The sequence below is a fragment of the Peromyscus eremicus genome, chromosome 2 (assembly GCF_949786415.1).
Source record: "Peromyscus eremicus chromosome 2, PerEre_H2_v1, whole genome shotgun sequence".
NCBI lineage: Eukaryota > Metazoa > Chordata > Mammalia > Rodentia > Cricetidae > Peromyscus > Peromyscus eremicus.
Genome location: NC_081417.1, coordinates 98,740,238 through 98,759,896, shown reverse-complemented (window position 1 = coordinate 98,759,896; position 19,659 = coordinate 98,740,238). Strand labels below are relative to the sequence as shown.

Below are 19,659 nucleotides of genomic sequence, written 5' to 3'. Positions count from 1 at the left end.
CATAATGTACATGTAACTTATATAAGTATTGGGTATTTGTTTAATTGCCTGTTAAGGTGAGGGGATGTAACAGTGGCCTAGTATGATCATAGTAGGTCATGAAAGGCCTTTGTAAGGAATTAGCATTAAATTCCAAAGACACAGACCTTATATCAAGTTATTTATTTTTGTTAGTATGAGAGATGGAATTTAGAATACTTTCAGAAGTTTAAATGATAGCTGATTGAAATAAGATGGTAAAGAGAATGGAGCAGAATGTAGGAAGCCTCCAACGTGTTTGCTTGAGTGACTGTATACTAGATATGGACACAGACATATTGGTTTGGGGTCAGAAGAAAAAGTTGATAATACCTATGATAATAGTACAAAAGAGGGAAAAGATACAACCACTGGTATAAAGGTAAAATGTTAGAGGAGGTAGATGCAGAAACTAGAATTGGAATGGTATATAATAGAAATGAGGGAAGGTGCCTTTTCAAAATGGTGACTGGAAGAACCATCAAGAGGAACCAGAAGTTGTCTATAAGCAACGGAGAGAAGAATTTGAATAAGGGAGGGAGTTAACAACAGTGCCCAGTACAAAGGATCTAGTGAGATGTTTGGTAATTAGCCTATTCAGGAGATTTCAGTTTCATTGAGGTAAGTGCTAGGGACAGAAATGAGATGAAGTAGATTGGAGAATAAATGTTTAATGGTACTATATATTTCAAATCTCGAGAAACAAAAGAAGTACTATAACAGTGCATATAAAGGGAAACATTTAATCTGAAATAACAGTAAAAATCTTTCCATTTTTCCTAGCAAAACTAGGAAAAATTGATAGTTAAAGGGATTGATTTAAGAAGGAAGAGATGTGCTCACTTTGACTTAAGGCAATTGGAAATCAAGGGAATTCTTTCTAGCTGTATTTCTCCTTCTCCCCCATTCAGTTAGATCAAGACTTTAGTTCAATGGATAAGTGACTGAAAGTTTATGTTAGCTATTCAGGGCTTGTAGTAGAAGGTCAAAGGATTAACACCAGATTTAAGATGCCAATTTTAAAGGAAATTATTTCATGTTTGTACCCCATCCCACCCTGCCTCCTAGGGCTCATCAGTTTAGTAACCTTCTTCTGGGATTTGTGAAACAGATGTAGCAAAGTCATCAAAAGGGCTATGAATAGTGGATCCATAATGCATATGGAATGGCGCTAGGAAAGAGAAAAGATAGTACAGCTGAAAATCGTGATAATAATGAGAAAGAATGAATCCAGCGTTAGAGGCTTCAGTCAGATACTAAAATTATAAGTAAAATCTAGAATGTGAACATTAAAAATATTCATGCATATATTTCAAATAACTGAATCAGTCCTTTCTCTGGTCAAAATATTTTCATGAGTAATGGCTTTTACTTGCATGCTTTTGCACTAATAGTCATAAAATATCCATGGTAGGACCAATCTTGGTTTAGTATTAGAGTTATCTTTTTTACTATATTAAATAGTCATGAATATGTCATTTACTGTCTGTTGGTATGTTCCCAAATGATCCATGTACCTGTAATTCTTACTTGCTTTCAACTTATTTCAAATGCAGAAAGGATAAGTTCTTTTTGCCCTGAAGAGCTGATTGATCTGTTTGAACCTAACTTTGAAGTACCTTTTATTATTAAGTCATCAGTAGGAAGAGTTTAACCTTTGGCACCTGTGGAGCTTTATGGAAATACAGCCATCTAGTTCCTTAACATGGAATTGCAGGATCAGATTTGGAATAGGGCAGCATGATCTCATGCATTTTTGTTTTTCCCCAAGACAGAGTTTTTCTGTGTAATAGCTGCTACCTGTCCTGGAACTGTTTGTAGCTTTGTAGACCAGCCTGGCCTCAAACTTACAGAGATCTGGCTCAATCTTAACATAGCTCTTAATGCAGAATTTTTTTGTTTCTGAGAACAATCAGAAGGGTAACCTTCATCAGTTTTAATATTTTGAGTGCATTATGCATAAATTCTTAGAGATGGCTATCCTTATCATCCATCCTGGGCATCCTGATGGAACTGGGCTTGGTGGTGATTCCTGTAATCACAGAGGGAAGGCAACTTCGGAGGCTGAGGCGGGAAGAAAGAGTTTTTAAGGCTGGTCTGGGTTTCTGGGCTGTATTTCTCTGCCTCTCCCCTCAAAAAGTTTTTTAAAAAAAAGGAATGCTGTTTCTTACTCAGGACCAAAAGTAAATATTTTGAATTTTTTTAATTTATTGAATTGGGTTCTATATGCTTTTGGATAAATTCTTGCTTTTTCTTTGGCACAGTTAATACTGAAGTCCAAGTGACTCTTTACTGTTCTTAGGTCCTTCAATTGAATTTCTTTCTAGGTTTGTACCTCTCTTTGTGATGATAATCACCACCGTCTATTTCCTCATGATTTCATTTCCTATCTAATATGTGGTTCTTTTATTTTCCTAAAATAAAATCAGTAAAAACTGATTCTCATTTGGGCCCATTAACTTTTCAGCCTTGTAGTTTGGAAAGCTTTCTATGAGAAAATAAAAGTAACTTCTATAGGAGAGCATCAGATGTCTGTCTCAGTTGAAAGATGAAGTATATGTATATTAGCAAAGTTAATGAATTAGAAGTAGCAATGTGATTTGTTACAGCATAACTGCATTATACTTTGGTTCTCACATTGTATCAAGAAATGTTAGCCTTATTTTTTCAAATGGGAAATTTAAAAAAGATGATTGGAAAAAGTGAGATGATACTTGTAAGTTGATTGTTCAAAAGTAATAAAAATCATCGAAATTAATGCTGTTTATGTTATTTTGGAGTGGCAAGGTCTTGCTAATATAAGTTAATTAAATTTTTGTGATTCAGGCTGAAAAACAAGTGGAAACTGAAGAAGCAGGAATGGTGGCTGCAGCAACAGCTTCTGCTAACTTGAAAGCAAGTCCTAAGAGAGGACGACCTGCAGGTAGATCCTTAATCCTTAAATACTTTTTGGCTTGTTATTAATATTCCGTCCATTAAAACATTGCTGGCTCAAGTGTTTTGGAATAATATGAACAGCAGTTGATTAAAGACAGTCATGTCTCACTTTAAACATGGATATAGATGAGGCTTGAGAAATTAGTCATTAGGCAGTTTCACTGTGTGAACAGTATTGTATACTTACACAAACTAAGCTCTCTGGTGTCACTAGGACATGCAGTCTTACAGGACTACCGCAGTATGTGCTACATGCCTTTGAGAAAATGTCATGCAGATGTGAGGCTGTATGAAATGACAGTATCAAAGGAGAAAGAAATGGTTTCTGCTGGATACAGCTACTTACTAAGTTTGAAATAATTGTGACTTGACTTATACTGCTAAATGAAGCTGGTGAGCTTAAATTACCTTGAATAGTGGGCTTTTTAATTTTTTTTTTTCACTTTAAAATTACTGCATTTTGATAGGATATTTGTTAAGTATTGACTTAACAATTTGGAGATAATGTTGAGTTGTTTTTCATAATACAGAGTAGAATGCTGAAAATAGAGCTGGTTTTTTTTTTTCCTACATCATAATAGGATCCTTACAGAAAACTTTTAAGGGGATAGTCCAATTTGGAAAGAAAAATTAAAATCTATTTACATGTTTTGTAATATTAATGGATCAAACTGGTGATGATAAAGATCTTGGGGAATACTGATACAAGTTCCAAAGATGTATGTAAAGTATACATAAACTATTGTGATAGAAATATGAATTCTGAATGAGTGATACTTTTAAAGTTGTTTTGTGACATTTGTTTAAACAGCAATGAAAAATGCTTTTTTAAAAAAGATATGTACTTTTAAACTTATTGTCTTCTCATACATTACGTATGAACTGCAGTTTCCCCTTCCTCTACTCTTCCCAGTTTTAATCTGTGAAACATAAGGACAAATGGAAATTTTCCTGATGCATGGGGTCACTAGTTATGCCCTTAAATAATACTGTTGTGTATTATGCAACATTGTATTCTACATAAGCTTTGCATTTAAAAGGGAAATTTGTCTTTTTTTTTTTCCTATATGAAAATTAGCTACTGAAGTCAAGATTCCAAAACCAAGAGGCAGACCTAAAGTGGTAAAACAGCCTTGTGCTTCAGAGAGTGACCTGTGAGTTTATTTTTAATATAAAATTAGTTATTGAGCCCTTTGTAAATAAGTAGAAAATACTTTTTGTTTTTAACAGTTTTTTTTGTTGTTGTTTTGTTTTTTTTGTGTCTTACATAGTATTTGTATTGCTATTTTGTTTCTGAAAATTATGGAGATTGAAGAATTTGTGTAAATGGTAAAGATTTCTTGGGATTCAAAATCTGGTTATTTGGTTAAGCTTTTTTTGTGGTGTATGATAACAAACTTTGGTAATGTAGGCTAAAAGGAGAAATTGGGCAGGGTAGATTGCTGAAGAGATTTCTGGGCAGATTATATCTGAAGTAGTGTCCTCAGACTTTTTTCTGTTCTGTATAACAAGTTCTTTAAAAGAGTGTAAAAGTTAATTTTAGAATGATATTTAGTTACCAAGGAAGTGGGGTTTTTTTGGGGTTTTTTTTTGTTTTTGTTTTTGTTTTTCCTTTTTCCCTTTGTCATCTTTTCTTACAAATCCTGTTCCCTTTGGCTTTTTTGGAAAAACTTGAGAAGGGATGGAATATTTAGGAAATGATGATTGTATCTAAAGGTTTTGTAGGGAAAGCTCAATTAAGGATGGATTTACTAAGAAGTGGCATGGTGGCCATGACTTTAATCCCAGCATTTGGGAGGCAGAGGCAGGTGATCTCTATGAGTTCAAGGCCAGCCAGGGCTACACAGAGAAACCCTGTTTTGTTTAATTTACTGATTTATTTTTTAATCAACACTGTGTGTGCTATGTACACATGTATGTATACATAGGTGCTCTTAGAGTCAGACTGGGTATCAGATCTACTGGAGCTTAAGTTTACGATGGTGAGCCACCTGAGGTTGGCTTGGGAACCAAAGCCGTAGTTTTCTACAAGAGCAACCAAGTACTCTTCAACACCAAGCCATGTGTTCACAACTCAACTGACTATGTCAAGGATTGTTGGTTATGGAGTACTATTGGAGGGCTGTACTTTTTAACCAAAATATAACAGAAGACCTTTATTTCCAAGCTAGTTGTTAGGATATTCTCAAAGGGGAAACCAACAAAAAATGGCAGTAGAGCAGACACACTTGTAACGTGTGTGTCTGCTTAATATATTTGAAAACTTCAAATTTTAAGGTTATTAAATGCTGTGTTAAATAGCCTGATTGATTCATTAATGTTGAAATAGCACATATATTTACATATATACTTAATATATATAATTTTTACTTGCCAGTTAAAAAATAGTGGCAGTCTGTTTACAGTCACTATTCCACAAGGAGTCGGTGTGTTAATTTCATGGTTTCTATGATCATTTGCTTAATAAAAGTAACTCGTGAGATATTTACCATTATATGCTTTTCAATCCCCACAAATGACTGTGATTGTATTTGTGAAACAAATACTCTTTTTTTTTATTTTATGTTCATTGGCGTTTTGCCTGCACGTATATCTGTGTCAGATTCCCTGGAGCTGGAGTTACAGACAGTTGTGAGCTGCCATGTGGGTGCTGGGAATTGAACCCGAGTCTTCTGGAAGAGCAGTCAGTACTCTTAAACAGTGAGCCATCTCTCCAGTCCCTAAAACAAATATTCTTATAAATATGTAAAGTAAAGTATAATTCTATTAAATGGGGGCTGGGTTGTCATGTGGGTACTCGGGAATGAACCTGGGCCCTCTAGAAGAATAAAATCTCCTTTTTAAACAAAAAAGTTACATTAAAAGCAAATTGGAAAACTGAGGGAGATCACATCTTATTGACCTGGTGCTACTATAATTTTGTATCTTATAATATTTGTTGTAGAATTCCATTTTATGATAGGATGACATATACCATCTTTTATGTTTTAGATTTTATTTTACATAACAATTGGCTATGATTTTTTTCCCCCCTGAAATATTTGTTTGGGAATGAGTATAAATGAAGGCTTAAGAGATGGCTCAGCTGTTAAAGGAAGGAGTATTTACCTCCACACATACATACACATGAATAAATACAAATAAGTCTTTCAAAACAGAAAAAGTATAAATGAATTGTTCACCTTCCATTGCTGTGCTCTAACATAGGGTTATTGATGAAGACAAAGGGAAAAAAAAGGGGCCAGAGGAAAAACAACCTAAAAAGCAGCTTAAAAAGGATGAAGAAGGTCAAAAGGAAGAGGATAAGCCAAGAAAAGAACCAGATAAGAAAGAGGGGAAGAAAGAAGTGGACTCTAAACGGAAAAATTTAGCTAAACCAGGGGTTACATCAACCTCTGATTCCGAAGAGGAAGATGATCAAGAAGGTGAAAAGGTAGAAAATGACATTCAGACTCCCCTCAATTGTGTGGTATATTTGTGTATATGCAAGGTAGCGCACTGAGGACATCAGGTGTCCTCCTTTTGGTGCTAGCTTTATTCTGTGTGTTTCTGTGTGGTTTGTATGTGCATTTGGGTGTAGAGGCCCAGGGTTGTGTGTAATCTTTCTCAGTTGCTCTCAACTTGATTCTTTAAGAAGCGTTTATCAAGCAAACCCAGAGCTCCCCACTTCCCTAATCTTGGCAGCCAGTTTGCTCTGGGGATCACTTGTATTTGCCTACAAAGGCTTTAATTATAGGTCGGCCAGCTACAGTTATCTAGAATTTTTGAGTTTTGGGGATACAGACTCTGGTCCTCTTGCTTGCATACTAGGCACTTTAACTATTGAACAATCTCCCTAGCTCACTCCACCTTAGACTAATTTTTTGGCCGTGGGGGTTGGTGGTGGTGATGTTAAGACAGGGTTTCTTCATGTAAGTAGCCCTGTGTGTCCTGGAACTTGCTCTGTAGACCAGGCTGGCCTCGAACTCAGAGTCCACCTGCCTTCTGAGTGCTGGAATTAAAGGTGTTCACCACCACCCTCCAGCATTAATTTTTATATTTTATCTTTCATGTGTGAAAACTGCCTGCATGTATGTGTGTGCATCATGTGTGTGCTGGTATCCTTAAAAGTCAGACGAACTGGAGATATGGATTGTAGTAGGTGCTAGAAGTTGAGGCTGGGTCCTCTACAAGAGCGGTCAGCGCTCTCAACATTGTTACCTGTTAAGCCCAGACAGTGTCTCACTGAATCTGAAACTAGACTAGCTGGCTAGCCAGCTTTTTATCTACTTTTTTTTCCTATTGTTCCCCATCCCAGTCACCCCAAGCACAGGTGTTACAGATGTGTGCAGTTATACCCAGCTTGTACGTGGTTGGTAGGGATTTGGAGCCAGGTCCTTATTCTTGAACATAAAGCATTTAACTCAGGAGCTATTTCCCCAAATATTTTGTAATTTTGTTTCTTAGTTTAGGAATTTTTTTTGTTTTCAAGATAAGGTTTCTTTGTGTAGCCCTGACCTGGAACTCGCTCTGAACTCCAGGCTGGCCTCGAACTCACAGATCTACCTGCCTCTGACTCCTGAGTGCTGGGATTAAAAGTGTTTACCACCATGCCTTGCAAGTTATTTAGTTTTTAAAAGGCCTTCTTTGTTTTTTGTTTGTTTTTTCCCAAGATAGAGTTTCTCTGTGCAGCAGTCCTGGCTGTCTTCAAAATCAGAGATTCCTTGCCTCTTAATACATAGTATAATTCTTATGCTGTGAACATTTACTTTTATGAAAGTTTACATGGTTTTTATCTTTCCCAGTAGAATTCTGTTACCTAATATAAAAGGCTTATGTGAAACTTTCTTTTATATCCTAAATTTTATCTTGACCTTATAATTTCTAGGAATTAGACATACTTCTAACCCAGCTATGTAAACAGAGATTGTAGATAACCCAGATGACCGTGATCAGCAAAGACACAGGAGGGGTGCATTTATACACAAAATTTTAAGCTTTTCCCATTGTACACTTTATAAAGTGTAATTTTATTTGGATGCCATTACATCTTATAAGCTGTATCTGTGAAAACATATAAATTTTAATTGCCCTGAATTGTTTAAATATGGGCTTTTATATCTGATTTGTCTGAATATTTTAGAAACCAAGTTTTAATTTTGGGGGGAAGGGATAGGTTTAAGACAGGGTCTAACTATTCAACCTTGGCTGATCTGTAACTTGCTTTGTAGACCAGGCTGGCCTTTAACTCACAGGGACTGCCTCTTGTCTCCCAAGTGCTGAGATTAAAGGTGTGTGCTACCATACCATGCTCAAGGCCAAAATTTTTATTCAGTAGCTTCGCAGTGTTCAAGTTAAAATAACTGTGGTACAGGAGAGTAGTAGACTCATATCCATAGTCAGAGAAGAGTCGAGCTGTGTTCATGTTCTCAAGGGTAGTTTTTTTTTTTCTTACCACGATTAATTAGTCAGGAATCACTGACTTGAGAGTGAACTAAGTCCATCCTGATTCTCAAATCCACAGAAGAGGAAGGGTGGAAGAAACTTCCAGAGTGCTCACAGGAGGAACATGCTGAAAGGCCAACATGAGAAAGAAGCTGCAGAACGGAAACGCAAGCAAGAGGAACAAATGGAAACTGAGCAGTAAGTGTTCTTTTCAGTTCTATAAATCTTAGGTTGGTTTCTTGTTTTAAGACTAGTTTGAAAGTTTTTAAGTAGACTCTCATTTTCCAGACTTCATGAAGCCTTTTGAAGCAACTTCCCATATTAGGAATAAAACCTTCTGAATGAGCTATTTCAGGCTCTAGTATTTTCTTAGAGGATGAAATTCACTGAGGTAGTCCTCCGGTGGACTGTTTTGTAATTTAAAGTGAAAGTACAGTTAGGTTTTGTTAGTGCTTTACAAAGTACTTCTATCTATCTGTATAACATGTTAAACATAGAAGGATGAAAATATTGGTGGAGAAAGAATGTAGTAACTATTAATATTTATCATTCCACCAGCAAGCCTGTGTAGAAATCAGTAAAAATAACAAAGGCACACTTGGAAACCAGGAAGCCAACAGAAAGAAACCCAAAGGCTGGCAGGGCTTACATTTGATGTGTACATTATGAATTAAGTTTGAATTACATTTTGACACTTGGAAACAATATATATTTACCATGAGGGATTTCTTCCTCCTTTATTGTATACAATCATTTTATAAGTACAAGGAGTAGTCATTGCTATGATAATTAGGCTTCATGTCTTTATTATACAGTTCTTTCCTAGTTTATCATTAGACTCTTTTAGACTGTCACTTTCCCTGGTTTATAAAGTATCAGAATACTGGGCTTTTTATTGCTAGTGAGTGAGATGATTTTGAAAACATGTTGTAGGTCAATAAGACAGTGTGGCAAATAGTAAAAACAGTTTTCTTTTGCTTTTATGATGCATCTGCAAGCTGAACAACTTTACAGATACATTGTCTCTGCTTCTGTAGTGGTTTGTAGGATACATAGCAGTTTAGCTGCTTGAGGGAGTTTAAAAGTGATTAAAGTGCCAGACCATGGGCACATCTGTAAATGCCGTTATTCCTGTCCTTTCTCTCCACTGCATAACTGTGACTGTTTTTGCTTTTAACTGTGCTCCCTGACTTAAGGCATAAACTAGTTGTTGCTTAGTAAATCTAGCCCAATCCTTCTTCAGAATCTCAAGATAATCTTTTTGTATATTAGTTTCTTTTGAATGTCCTCCAATGTAACTTTCTCAAATTCTAATATTTGTGTTTTCTTTCCTTCTCCTGTTATTACAAAACTTTGTACTTGGACAGTTTTGCTCTGTAAAGCATTTCAGATGCAACTTGTGTGAAATGCATTATGCAAAATAAAGTTTATTGTATTGTATTCCCAGCCAAACAACATGTAATCTACAGTAATAAAAAATATATCTCATTTTGGGCTCAAAGCATTAATCCAGTAACTGAAAAGAGAATACAAGTGGAGCATACAAGCGATGAAGATCTTGAGACAGACTCATTGGACTGAATTTCCCCTTCCCCCCCTTGACGGAAGAAATGTTCCAGATTCTAAATTGAGGACTTCATTACTAATGGCATTAACTGTGTTATGATTGTTAACAAAATATCCTGTAAGGTACACACTACATATTAAGGTGGCCATCATTCCTGCCTTTTTTTTTTTTTAAACCAAGCTTAAAATGAAGCTTTGTGTTTGAAAGTTATAACAAACATAGATGAAGATGGTGGTTGTACATTATTTCTTCTATAGAAAATATGAAAACTCATTTTGTTTTGAAGCTAGGTGTTAAACTGGAATAGCTATTACGTTCTTGAAAAATGGGGCAGTTGTGCCCCTTCCCTTGACATTCTTTTGTTGTTAAATTCTTTAGTCTTGTTTTTTTTTTTAATCCTGAGAGATTAAACATTAGACTTGTTAAGTAAAAAAAAATGAACTGTAACCAAAATTTTAAAATAAAGTTTTTTTTAAAAAAAACTGATTTTTAGGTATTTTTTGTTCTTGTCTATTTTAATTGGTTCATAATAAGGCCTGAATGCCAAGCCAAGGTACTAGAAATTAAAATTTCTAAGTTGAAAGGTTATTTTTATTAATCTTAGTAATATGGTTCTTTTTCATTTATGAAATGGTATGTAAATATTAGTGGATGTCATTTAGTTTGATGATGATGGCATCCTCTCCAATTTTAAAATAAAATCCATAGTATCAGCTTAAAGCAGGTCTAATCATTACTGAAGCGAATTTCAAAGTCTCTCCAATTACCTACCTGTTGGAGATGTGGGGAACAACTTAATTGGTCTACTTTAATAGCTCTCAAAAATAATTATAAGAAAAGAATTTGATAAAAATTCATTTAGCATTTATAGGTGTTCTCTTCCCATTGTGGCTTGTTTGTCCAGTGATCTTGAAATTGGATTTTTAGCGTCACATTTCACTGTGACTGCTTCAAAGTTATACTAACATGCTAAGGCTAACTTAGCATGTTTGAGTTTTGCCTGTACTTATGCAAATGCTGTAGAGCTGCATAGTTCTAGAAATTAGTCAGTGTCCTGTGTTGTAGGCTGATTTATTATTTTTAAGGAACATATTTTAAACCTTTACATAGGGGAATATGGGCATCTGCTAACCTTAGTCACAAAGTTCCAGTGTTTTGAAATATTTGTGTTAACATTTGATAGGCAGAATAAAGATGAAGGAAAGAAGCCAGAAGTTAAGAAAGTGGAGAAGAAGCGAGGTTAGTTACTTTACTTTCTAAGACATACAAATGACACAGACAGTCTATGGAAGCTGGGTGTGATGGCACATGCCTGTAATCCAAGCATTTAAGGAGGCAGAGCCAGGAGAACCACAAGTTCCAGGGTAACCAGGGGTACAAAGTGAGACCCTGGCTTAAAAGACCAAAGTACATAGATTAAAATATTTTTTTGAATTCCATCTCATGTTCTTACATCCTACAAACATAATTTTTCAAGTCTGATGGATTCTATCTTAAATTGCATTTTAAGCAATTAAAAGTGACCTTGCTAATGTCTTTATATTTTAATGCTTATTTGGTGTCAGTTTTGCAATCTTGATAAGCACTGGAGGTTTGCCCATTTTGATAAATACCTTGCAGTTAATGGATAAGGTAAAACAGGAGTTAAGACCTGACATATAGGAGTTCATCATCTAAGACAGAGGAGTTTGAAAACAAATGCAGCATGGTAGTAATTTTGTGCTTTTATGCTGCGTGTTTCTTCTCCAGACCATATATTAAATTTAGTAACTTTTTATACTATTCATCTATATGGGCTTCTTAAAGATTACTTCATAACCACCATTTATTTGTTAGACTGTACAGAGATACGGTGTGGGGGAAAAACTATTTACTGTTTTTCACATATTTCAATTTATAGAAACATCAATGGATTCTCGACTTCAAAGGATACATGCTGAAATTAAAAATTCACTCAAAATTGATAATCTAGTAAGTGTTCAACCTCATTTAAAATGCACTGCTTTAATAGCTTTATATATTTTCTCACATGACTAGTGTGTAAGTTTAAAATAAAAGGAACAATACCTGGCCATTTTGTACCTACTACCTTAAGAGCTTTAAAAAATCTTCAAAAGTAGATTATTTAGCTGTTTTGGTAATTAACAGTTATGAAATTGCTGTTTTGTCATGAAGGATGTGAACAGATGCATTGAGGCACTGGATGAACTTGCTTCACTTCAGGTAACAATGCAACAAGCTCAGAAACACACAGAGATGATCACAACCCTGAAGAAAGTAAGTGGCTTCAAGACCTGTAAATCTAACATCTTTTCTCAGTTCTTTAAAGAAAGTGTAAGTAAATCATTTACAGAAACTAATTCTGACTATTGTTTTCTCAGATACGGCGGTTCAAAGTTAGTCAAGTTATCATGGAAAAGTCCACAATGTTATATAACAAGTTTAAGAATATGTTTTTGGTTGGTGAAGGGGATTCGGTCATCACCCAAGTGCTGAACAAATCTCTTGCTGAACAAAGACAGCATGAGGAAGCAAATAAAACCAAAGACCAAGGAAAGAAAGGGCCAAACAAAAAGCTAGAAAAAGAACAAACCGGTATGTGCTTGTAACTTTTAGCTGGGTTTCTGCTTCTCAGTGTTTGCCAGGACTAACTGCTGCTGTAAAGGCTTTGTTACATATGTTAGCAAAAGTAGACACTGAAACCTTTATCAGTAATGAGGTTGCATTGTATAGTCACTGGCTCTGGAACAGCTGACATGTTTCTTAGTCAAGGTGATTATTAGTAACAGTGGAAACGACATTAACACAGTACTTGTACACAACCTGGTAAGAATGTTACATTGGGTGTTTGAAGGAGCAGAGCAGCAAGACATTGTTAATGACAGTTAAGTTTTAGGGAAAGTTTTTAAAAGGTGTCCATCAGAATGTCTTCTAGAGAACCAACCCTCCACCCTTTTCTTTTTGCCAAAATTACAATGTACACTAGGTATACAACCAGAGTTGCTGCTTTGAGGTTGGAGGCAAAGATGCTGCTTATTTTTTTCTCATCACAACCTACAGATTTTCAGTGTTGCTTAGTTACCCTGAGATTGTTGTGTACTGTGTTAAAGTAACATTATATAACTTTTAACTGTTGAGTGCTTATGTGTGGATATAAGCTGTATTCTACTGTATTATAAGAAAACAGTCATTTATCAGTAGCATCTAAATGGAGTCAGGAATAAGAGTGATGACAGTTGATCAGACAATCCAAGTGGATGGCTGACACCTGATGTACCTATGTATAAAACTGTCTTCAGGTATTGTGTTTTAGATGCACATGAAATTGAGTCTTGTAGTCAAGATATAACACTGCTGGGTCCAAATATGTTGGATAAAGGAGTGCTAAATATATGCATGTTGTGGTCTCGTATAGCCTTTTGCCAACCCAGATGTATTTAAAAAAACAAATTCCAGACATAATTATAGTCCAGAACTATAATTCCACTGTAGTTTAGAATTTACCTACTGAGGATTCTTAGAATAGAGGCCTCCAATTCCATAACACCATAACTGCCATTGCTTGTGGTAAAGACCAGTTTATTAGTAGATTTTACAGGAAAATGCCCAGTCATGTCAATTGGATATTTTGAGCACTTTATGCTCTAAAATACTATTAATACAAAATATAATTCTCTCCCCCCCCCAAAAAAGCTACATGCTAGTGACTAAAAAGTTCTACCACTCAGTTTCCCTAAATGTAATGTAATGAGATTAGTAATTCAAGTCCTCTATCCACTTAGAAAACAAAACTTGGTTCTTGTTGTGCCTTAGCTACTCTAGCCTTTGAATGACACAAGTTAACATTACATTTTTCATTCCTCTTTTTTTGAAATGACTTCAAACCTAACCCTGAAATTCATCAAAAGGCTGAAGTGCTAGGAATGTAAGGGCCATGCTTTGACCTTGAATATTGAAGATAATTTAGTGTATTATTTTGTATGCGCTAACAGTTTTTGTATTCTAAAGGTTCAAAGACCTTAAATGGAGGATCTGACACTCAAGACAGTAGTCATCCACAACACAATGGTGACAGTAACGAAGACAGCAAAGACAGCCATGAGGCCAGCAGTAAGAAAAAGTAAGGGCAGTAAGACAAGTAATGTGGGGCTGGAGAAATGGCTCAGATGTTAAGAGCACTCCTTTAGTGGACTTGGTTTGATCCCCAGCACCCATAGAGCGGCTCACAACTGTCCTACCTCCAGTTCCAGAGGACCCATTACCCATTTCTGGCTTTCAGGCACCAGACCTTCACATGGCACACAGAAGCAGGTTCAGGAAGAACACTCATACAAAAATAATAGGACAATTTTGAAGGGTCATGGTTTTTTGCTCAGTCTGGCTACAAACTCCTGAGCTCTAGAGAGCCTCCTGCCTCGGCTTTCCCAGTTGTCGGGACTACAGAGGTGTACCATTGTACTTGGCTCAAAAAAAAAAAAAATCCATCCCCTCTCTGCCCCCCCTTCCCCCCCTTACAGGGTTTCTCTGTGTTGCTCTGGCTGTCCTAGAACTTGGTCTGTAGATCATGCTGGCCTCAAACTCGTATGCCTGTCTCCCAAGTGCTGGGATTAAAGGTGTATGCAACCACCATCCGTCCCTTTTTTGGGGGTTGGGGGTGGGGTTCAAGACAGGATTTCTCTCTGTATAGACTTGGCTGTCCTGGAACTCGCTTTGTAGACCAGGCTGGCCTCAAACTCAGAGAGATCCACCTGCCTCTGCCTCCCAAGTGCTGAGATTAAAGTTATTCACCACCACGCCTGGCTTTTTTTAAACTCATGATCTTAGCACAATAATACTGCCCCAGACTTTTTCCTAAGACTTAACTATGCTAGGGAAACACTGGATCCCTGAGCTCTATGCCCAGTAATAGACAAGATCTCACTCTGTACTTTGTATCCCTGTCTGTCATGAAATTTGCTATGTAAACTAGGCTAGTCTTGAACCCACAGAGAAGTCTGCCTCTAGAGTGCTTTGATTAAAGATGGGTGCCATTATATCAGCCTCATTAATTTTCTTTTTTTAAAGTCATGAATAAAAAAGGCAGGAGGGGCTGGAAAGGTGGCTCAGAGCACTGGCTGCTCTTCCACAGGTCCTGAATTCAGTTCCCAGCATCCTCATGGTGGCTCACAACCATCTATGAGATCTGCTACCCACTTCTGATGTGTGCAGGGGAACACGTAGAAAGAACACTCCCATTTATTTAAGGAAATAAAAGACAGTAGGAAGAACTGGAGGTGTTTAGTAGTAGTGCTCTTAGCTAAGGCTGAGTTCAATGAACCCTGGCACCAGAAAATAGAAGGTTACATAGTGAGACCCTGTCTCATCCCCAACATCCTAAAATGGTTTATAGAGACAAGGTTTCCCTACATTGCCCAGGTCAGCCTTGAATTTGTAGCAGTTCTCCAGCCGTAGTCTGTTTGGGATTACAGATTGTATAATTATTACCCCTATATTTTCTCAGGAAAATGGATCTCAGTAGGAACTCTGAAAGAAAACTAGTTTTCTTTGAATTTTCTTCGCACTTTCTTAAATTGTTAGAACATTAAATCGCAAGTATCACTATTTTATACTACATTGTCTAGTTCTTATTTTATGTTGTCATCACAGATACAAATTCTGTTTAAAGTTAGATGCCTCCTTGGGTTATCTCCCCAGATCTATGCATTACTTTAACATATGTCACAAGTGTTTTGTGATTTCATTTTTTTTAAATAGGACTTTTTTTTTTTCTTAAATAGGATTTAAAGCCCTTTTTATTCAAAAGAAAACCCTCAAGTCTTGTGACAGCTTTCATTTCTCCCTTTGTTTTAGGTCCCCTGGAGAAGAGAGAGAGGCCGAACTATCTCTGAAGGAGTCACCACTTGATAACTAAGTTGGCAGACGTGGGGTGTAAAGATGATGTGAAGTCTGTTGTGAGTGGCTTCATTTGAAATCCTTAGGCTGCTGAAAGGGTTAAATTTTTATAAGCATAGGTTTTGATGTTTAAGTAGTTTGGGGGAAGAAAATCCCTTTATGTTTGTGTAAAAGTAAAACTTATTGCTTATTTTCCGTGTGCAGTATTAACAGCTCCATCATCTAGTTCAAATGTGAGGGAAACCTACTTAGAAAGGTTCACCCGCTTTATAGACATGACTAGTGTATTACAGTTAGAGAGTGTGTGTCCATGTGGTAGTAGGCCAGTTACATTTTAAAACTGCTCCTTGTGTAAATTGTTCCTCTTCTCCCAAGTACCGTGGGTTTTGTGCATAGTTTTTACAAATCTTGGATTTACCAGACTGTCTTTTCACTGTTTGTGGGTTTTTTAGAAGTGGAGCATTTTTATGGTTGATAAAATGAATGTGACTTCTAAGCACTCACTCCTTTTTATCAGAAGTTAACTTTAACCTCAATCTATTGTGTGCTGCATTAGCTTGCTTCTTTCTAATAATGTGTAGTCTGTATGACAACTAGATGTCCAACTGATTGTTTTAGAAGGTACAAATTTCTTAACTTTGGCAAGTCATTTAGTTTTAGGGCTGGGAATTCAGTGGAGTCAGTACTAAAGAGAACAGACTGAGTATATATATATATATATATATATATATATATATATATATATATATGAAGTTCATCTATAATCCTTTATAGCTACTAATCACAAAAACATAAAATTGTTTTTAATCTTACACTCATTAAGAAGGTCACATGCATTAAAGTCTATCTACGTAGGTTTTTTTTTTTTAAATTGTAATCAATCCATGATGCTTATAAGCGTTAAATATAAATAAGGAAACTAATTTCATTGCAAACAGGGCCATATTAGAATGAGACTTGTATTTAGTTTCTGTATCAGACATCACAGGATTAGGAAAATAAAAGGTAGAAACATCAGTTGCTCCAAGGTAGTAACTAGATAGCCTGTTAAATTATGGAATAACATTTCAAAGGTATCACGTAATCACGTCAGTTATTGGCTTCCAGGAGGAAGAAAGGTTCATCACTATGCTTTGAAATTTAATGGGAAAGTGACGTAAGACCAGTGTTTGTGTGTGGTGTGATTATATATGATCTTGACTTCCCAGATAATTATTTTCACTTATGTAAAGGATTTTGAATTATTCAATAATTGGACTTTTGCTCTCTACTGTTGTGGGCAATGCTGTACATTATATATACACCAGTCTTCTGTTTTGTCCTTAGTATGTTTTTAACTTGGACAAAAATTATTCTAGTTAAGCCATAAGTGTCAAATGTGTAAACTTGTTTTAATTAAAGTTGTTTTCTACCAAACTCTATTAGTAAATTATTATTACTGCTAATTGAGAAGAGTTACTGAAAGAATTGTTGATTTCCTGCTAAGAAAGTAGTGTCCTCCTTAGCCGTCACCGAGATCCTGTTAGGGGCTCAGGATCTATGCAGTAGTAAGCTCAGGAAAGCACTGTTACTTGCCTTGTGTTGACTTCTCCTTTCTTCCCTAAGCACAGGTGTTAGCTTCCTGAAGCAGCTCTAGAATATTCCACCTCAGAATGTTAGCAGCACTGTCAGTTTAGGTCCCTTCTTGGGTAAGCTGTCTGGCTTTGACCATGTATGTTCTTTTGAAGCACAGCTGCCTTCTTTTTAATCTTGGAATTATCTGTTGTAAGTAATTCACAGGCAAGCTATCACTCTCAAAACTCTGTAAACAAAACTACAGCTGAAGTGAGAGATCTATTCAATGTGATAGCCACCTCTGCTGTGTACAGTGTGTCTGTGTAACATGCATGCATAGATACCTATTTTGAATGTTAGTTTTCTCAGCTGCTTGGATATTCCACCTTAATGAGAGATTCTGATTGCAAGTCTGTATGTATAAACAATTTGACCAGAGCTCATTAGACCACATTTGCTATTCTAACTAGGAATTCTATAGCATGATAGATTTTTACTAAGATGGTGATGTGGTACACTAAAAATGTTGCTATTCATATCCACTTACCTGATTAAAAATGCCAGGTGAAGATGGAGTCTGCCATCTACTCCTGTATGCAGAGCAAAGGCTTCAGTTAACAAACTTTATTCCATTGGTCAGAGCATGGACTATCTACCGCAAATAGCAAAATATCCTTAAATTTGCATTGAGTAATTCGCCAATAAATACTAGGTATGACTGCCCATTCTGTGAAATTACAAGGTATAGTTATCTTTAAAAGAACTGTGAAGCATAAGCAAGATGCTTAAAGAAACAGCCATTTTCTATACAGTGATCTTGTACAGGTATATCCACAGGGACGTTCACTGATAAGGTTGTGCCATTCATATTTACCTCTGTCCTTAGAGTGATACGTGAAATTTATTATGTTGTATTAAGAGATTGATATTGGCATAACAAAAACTGAAGTCAGGGGCTTTATACTTGTTAATATAAAGTTGAAATTCTTTTTATGTGAACTAGTTGGGATACCTATATAGTTGATAATTGCAGTAACCTGGTTAGCATTTCCTCATTTCCACCATCAATGAAATGGAAGGTGTGAACTTTTGGTAAAAAAAGGAAGAATAGCATTCTTAATAAACAATAAGGATTCCATACAGTAATGTTTATCTCTTATGTCATCTTTGTCTATTAAAATGAGGTAATTGGCATTACACATGTATTAGGGATAACTAACTTCTTGGTATGAACAAGACCCACATGAACTGCTATATTTATCAAGATATTGAGTAAATCTTTCATTATGAATGTATGATTCTGCAGAAGAATTCTCAGTGTACTTAATGTTAACACCATTCAATACAGGAAAGTAAGAAACTTAGTCACATAGTACGTTAGCCCTGGTGAGTAAATGGTACCCTGTGTTGGCGAAACAAGAATACTTCTAGACATACCACATGCAGGCACTTGTCATCTCCATGTTAGTCGCCATAATTGGATTTGTGACATTTAAGTCCACGATACATGCTTCACCTTCTTTTAAACTTCACAATCTTAAACAGATGTGTAGGCTTCATTGGTTTATTTATAAGATAATTATCTGTTCTGCAGCCATCTAGAGAAGATTCAGCTGAATTTAAATTAAACCTAGGACAGAGAAAGTAATGGTTAAAAGCCTATTTTATATTATTATTATTATAAATGTTCATTTTCTACCCTAAAATTTTCCACAAAATATTTTGATAAAATCTGTTTAGCAGTTTTTGTTTTTCTATAGCTCTGAATTAGAAATGTAACTATGATTGTTACAGCAAGGGGACAGAAGAATGGAAGCACTGAACTGAAACGATTTTCTTTCTTCTTACTGATTTTCACATGCTCAAAAGTATTATGAAGATTAAGTGAGCCATGGTAATGTAAAATTGCTATTGTTATCTTTAGCCATAACTTTAAATGACATTTTAAACTCAACCCATTTGTGATTTCAAGAAATGGGCTACACTTTAAATAATACTATGAGTGTAACTTAAAACACAGGAGCCCAAAGTTAAATTGTAACTACTCCTAATATTCTGTCAAATAATTTGCTTTTAATTTCTCCTTACTACAGATATTTGAAGGGTCTTTACCTTGGACACTTCATAGTAGGAGGTGTAGCTCTCACATCCTTCACAGAGTTCTTTAAAAAAGACTACTAGACTTGATGTATTGTTAACTGCATTCTATCATTAGCAAAACCCATTTGGGTACGGAATGCATAGGACTCGGAGAAAAGAATCAGAAG

At 35.9% G+C, this 19,659-nt stretch overlaps 1 protein-coding gene across 5 annotated transcripts in view; it reads left to right on the top strand.

Annotated features, from left to right (window-relative positions):
- The window catches only part of Psip1 (PC4 and SRSF1 interacting protein 1), a 39,863-nt gene extending 23,303 nt beyond the window's left edge, over positions 1–16,560 (top strand). Inside the window, exons 7-16 of one of the 5 annotated variants that reach the window (XM_059254486.1) lie at positions 2,845–2,941; positions 4,034–4,109; positions 6,163–6,388; positions 8,459–8,577; positions 11,130–11,185; positions 11,847–11,917; positions 12,122–12,223; positions 12,328–12,541; positions 13,955–14,066; positions 15,797–16,560. In XM_059254486.1, the coding sequence (XP_059110469.1) occupies positions 2,845–2,941; positions 4,034–4,109; positions 6,163–6,388; positions 8,459–8,577; positions 11,130–11,185; positions 11,847–11,917; positions 12,122–12,223; positions 12,328–12,541; positions 13,955–14,066; positions 15,797–15,857 (1,134 nt within the window). In that variant the 3' untranslated portion in view covers positions 15,858–16,560. Of the gene's footprint in view, positions 1–2,844; positions 2,942–4,033; positions 4,110–6,162; positions 6,389–8,458; positions 8,578–9,377; positions 9,725–9,746; positions 10,384–11,129; positions 11,186–11,846; positions 11,918–12,121; positions 12,224–12,327; positions 12,542–13,954; positions 14,067–15,796 lie in introns of those variants that run through there. The other 4 variants (XM_059254487.1, XM_059254488.1, XM_059254489.1 and 1 more) reach the window with 4 other exon arrangements.
- The last annotated feature ends 3,099 nt before the right edge of the window (positions 16,561–19,659 follow it).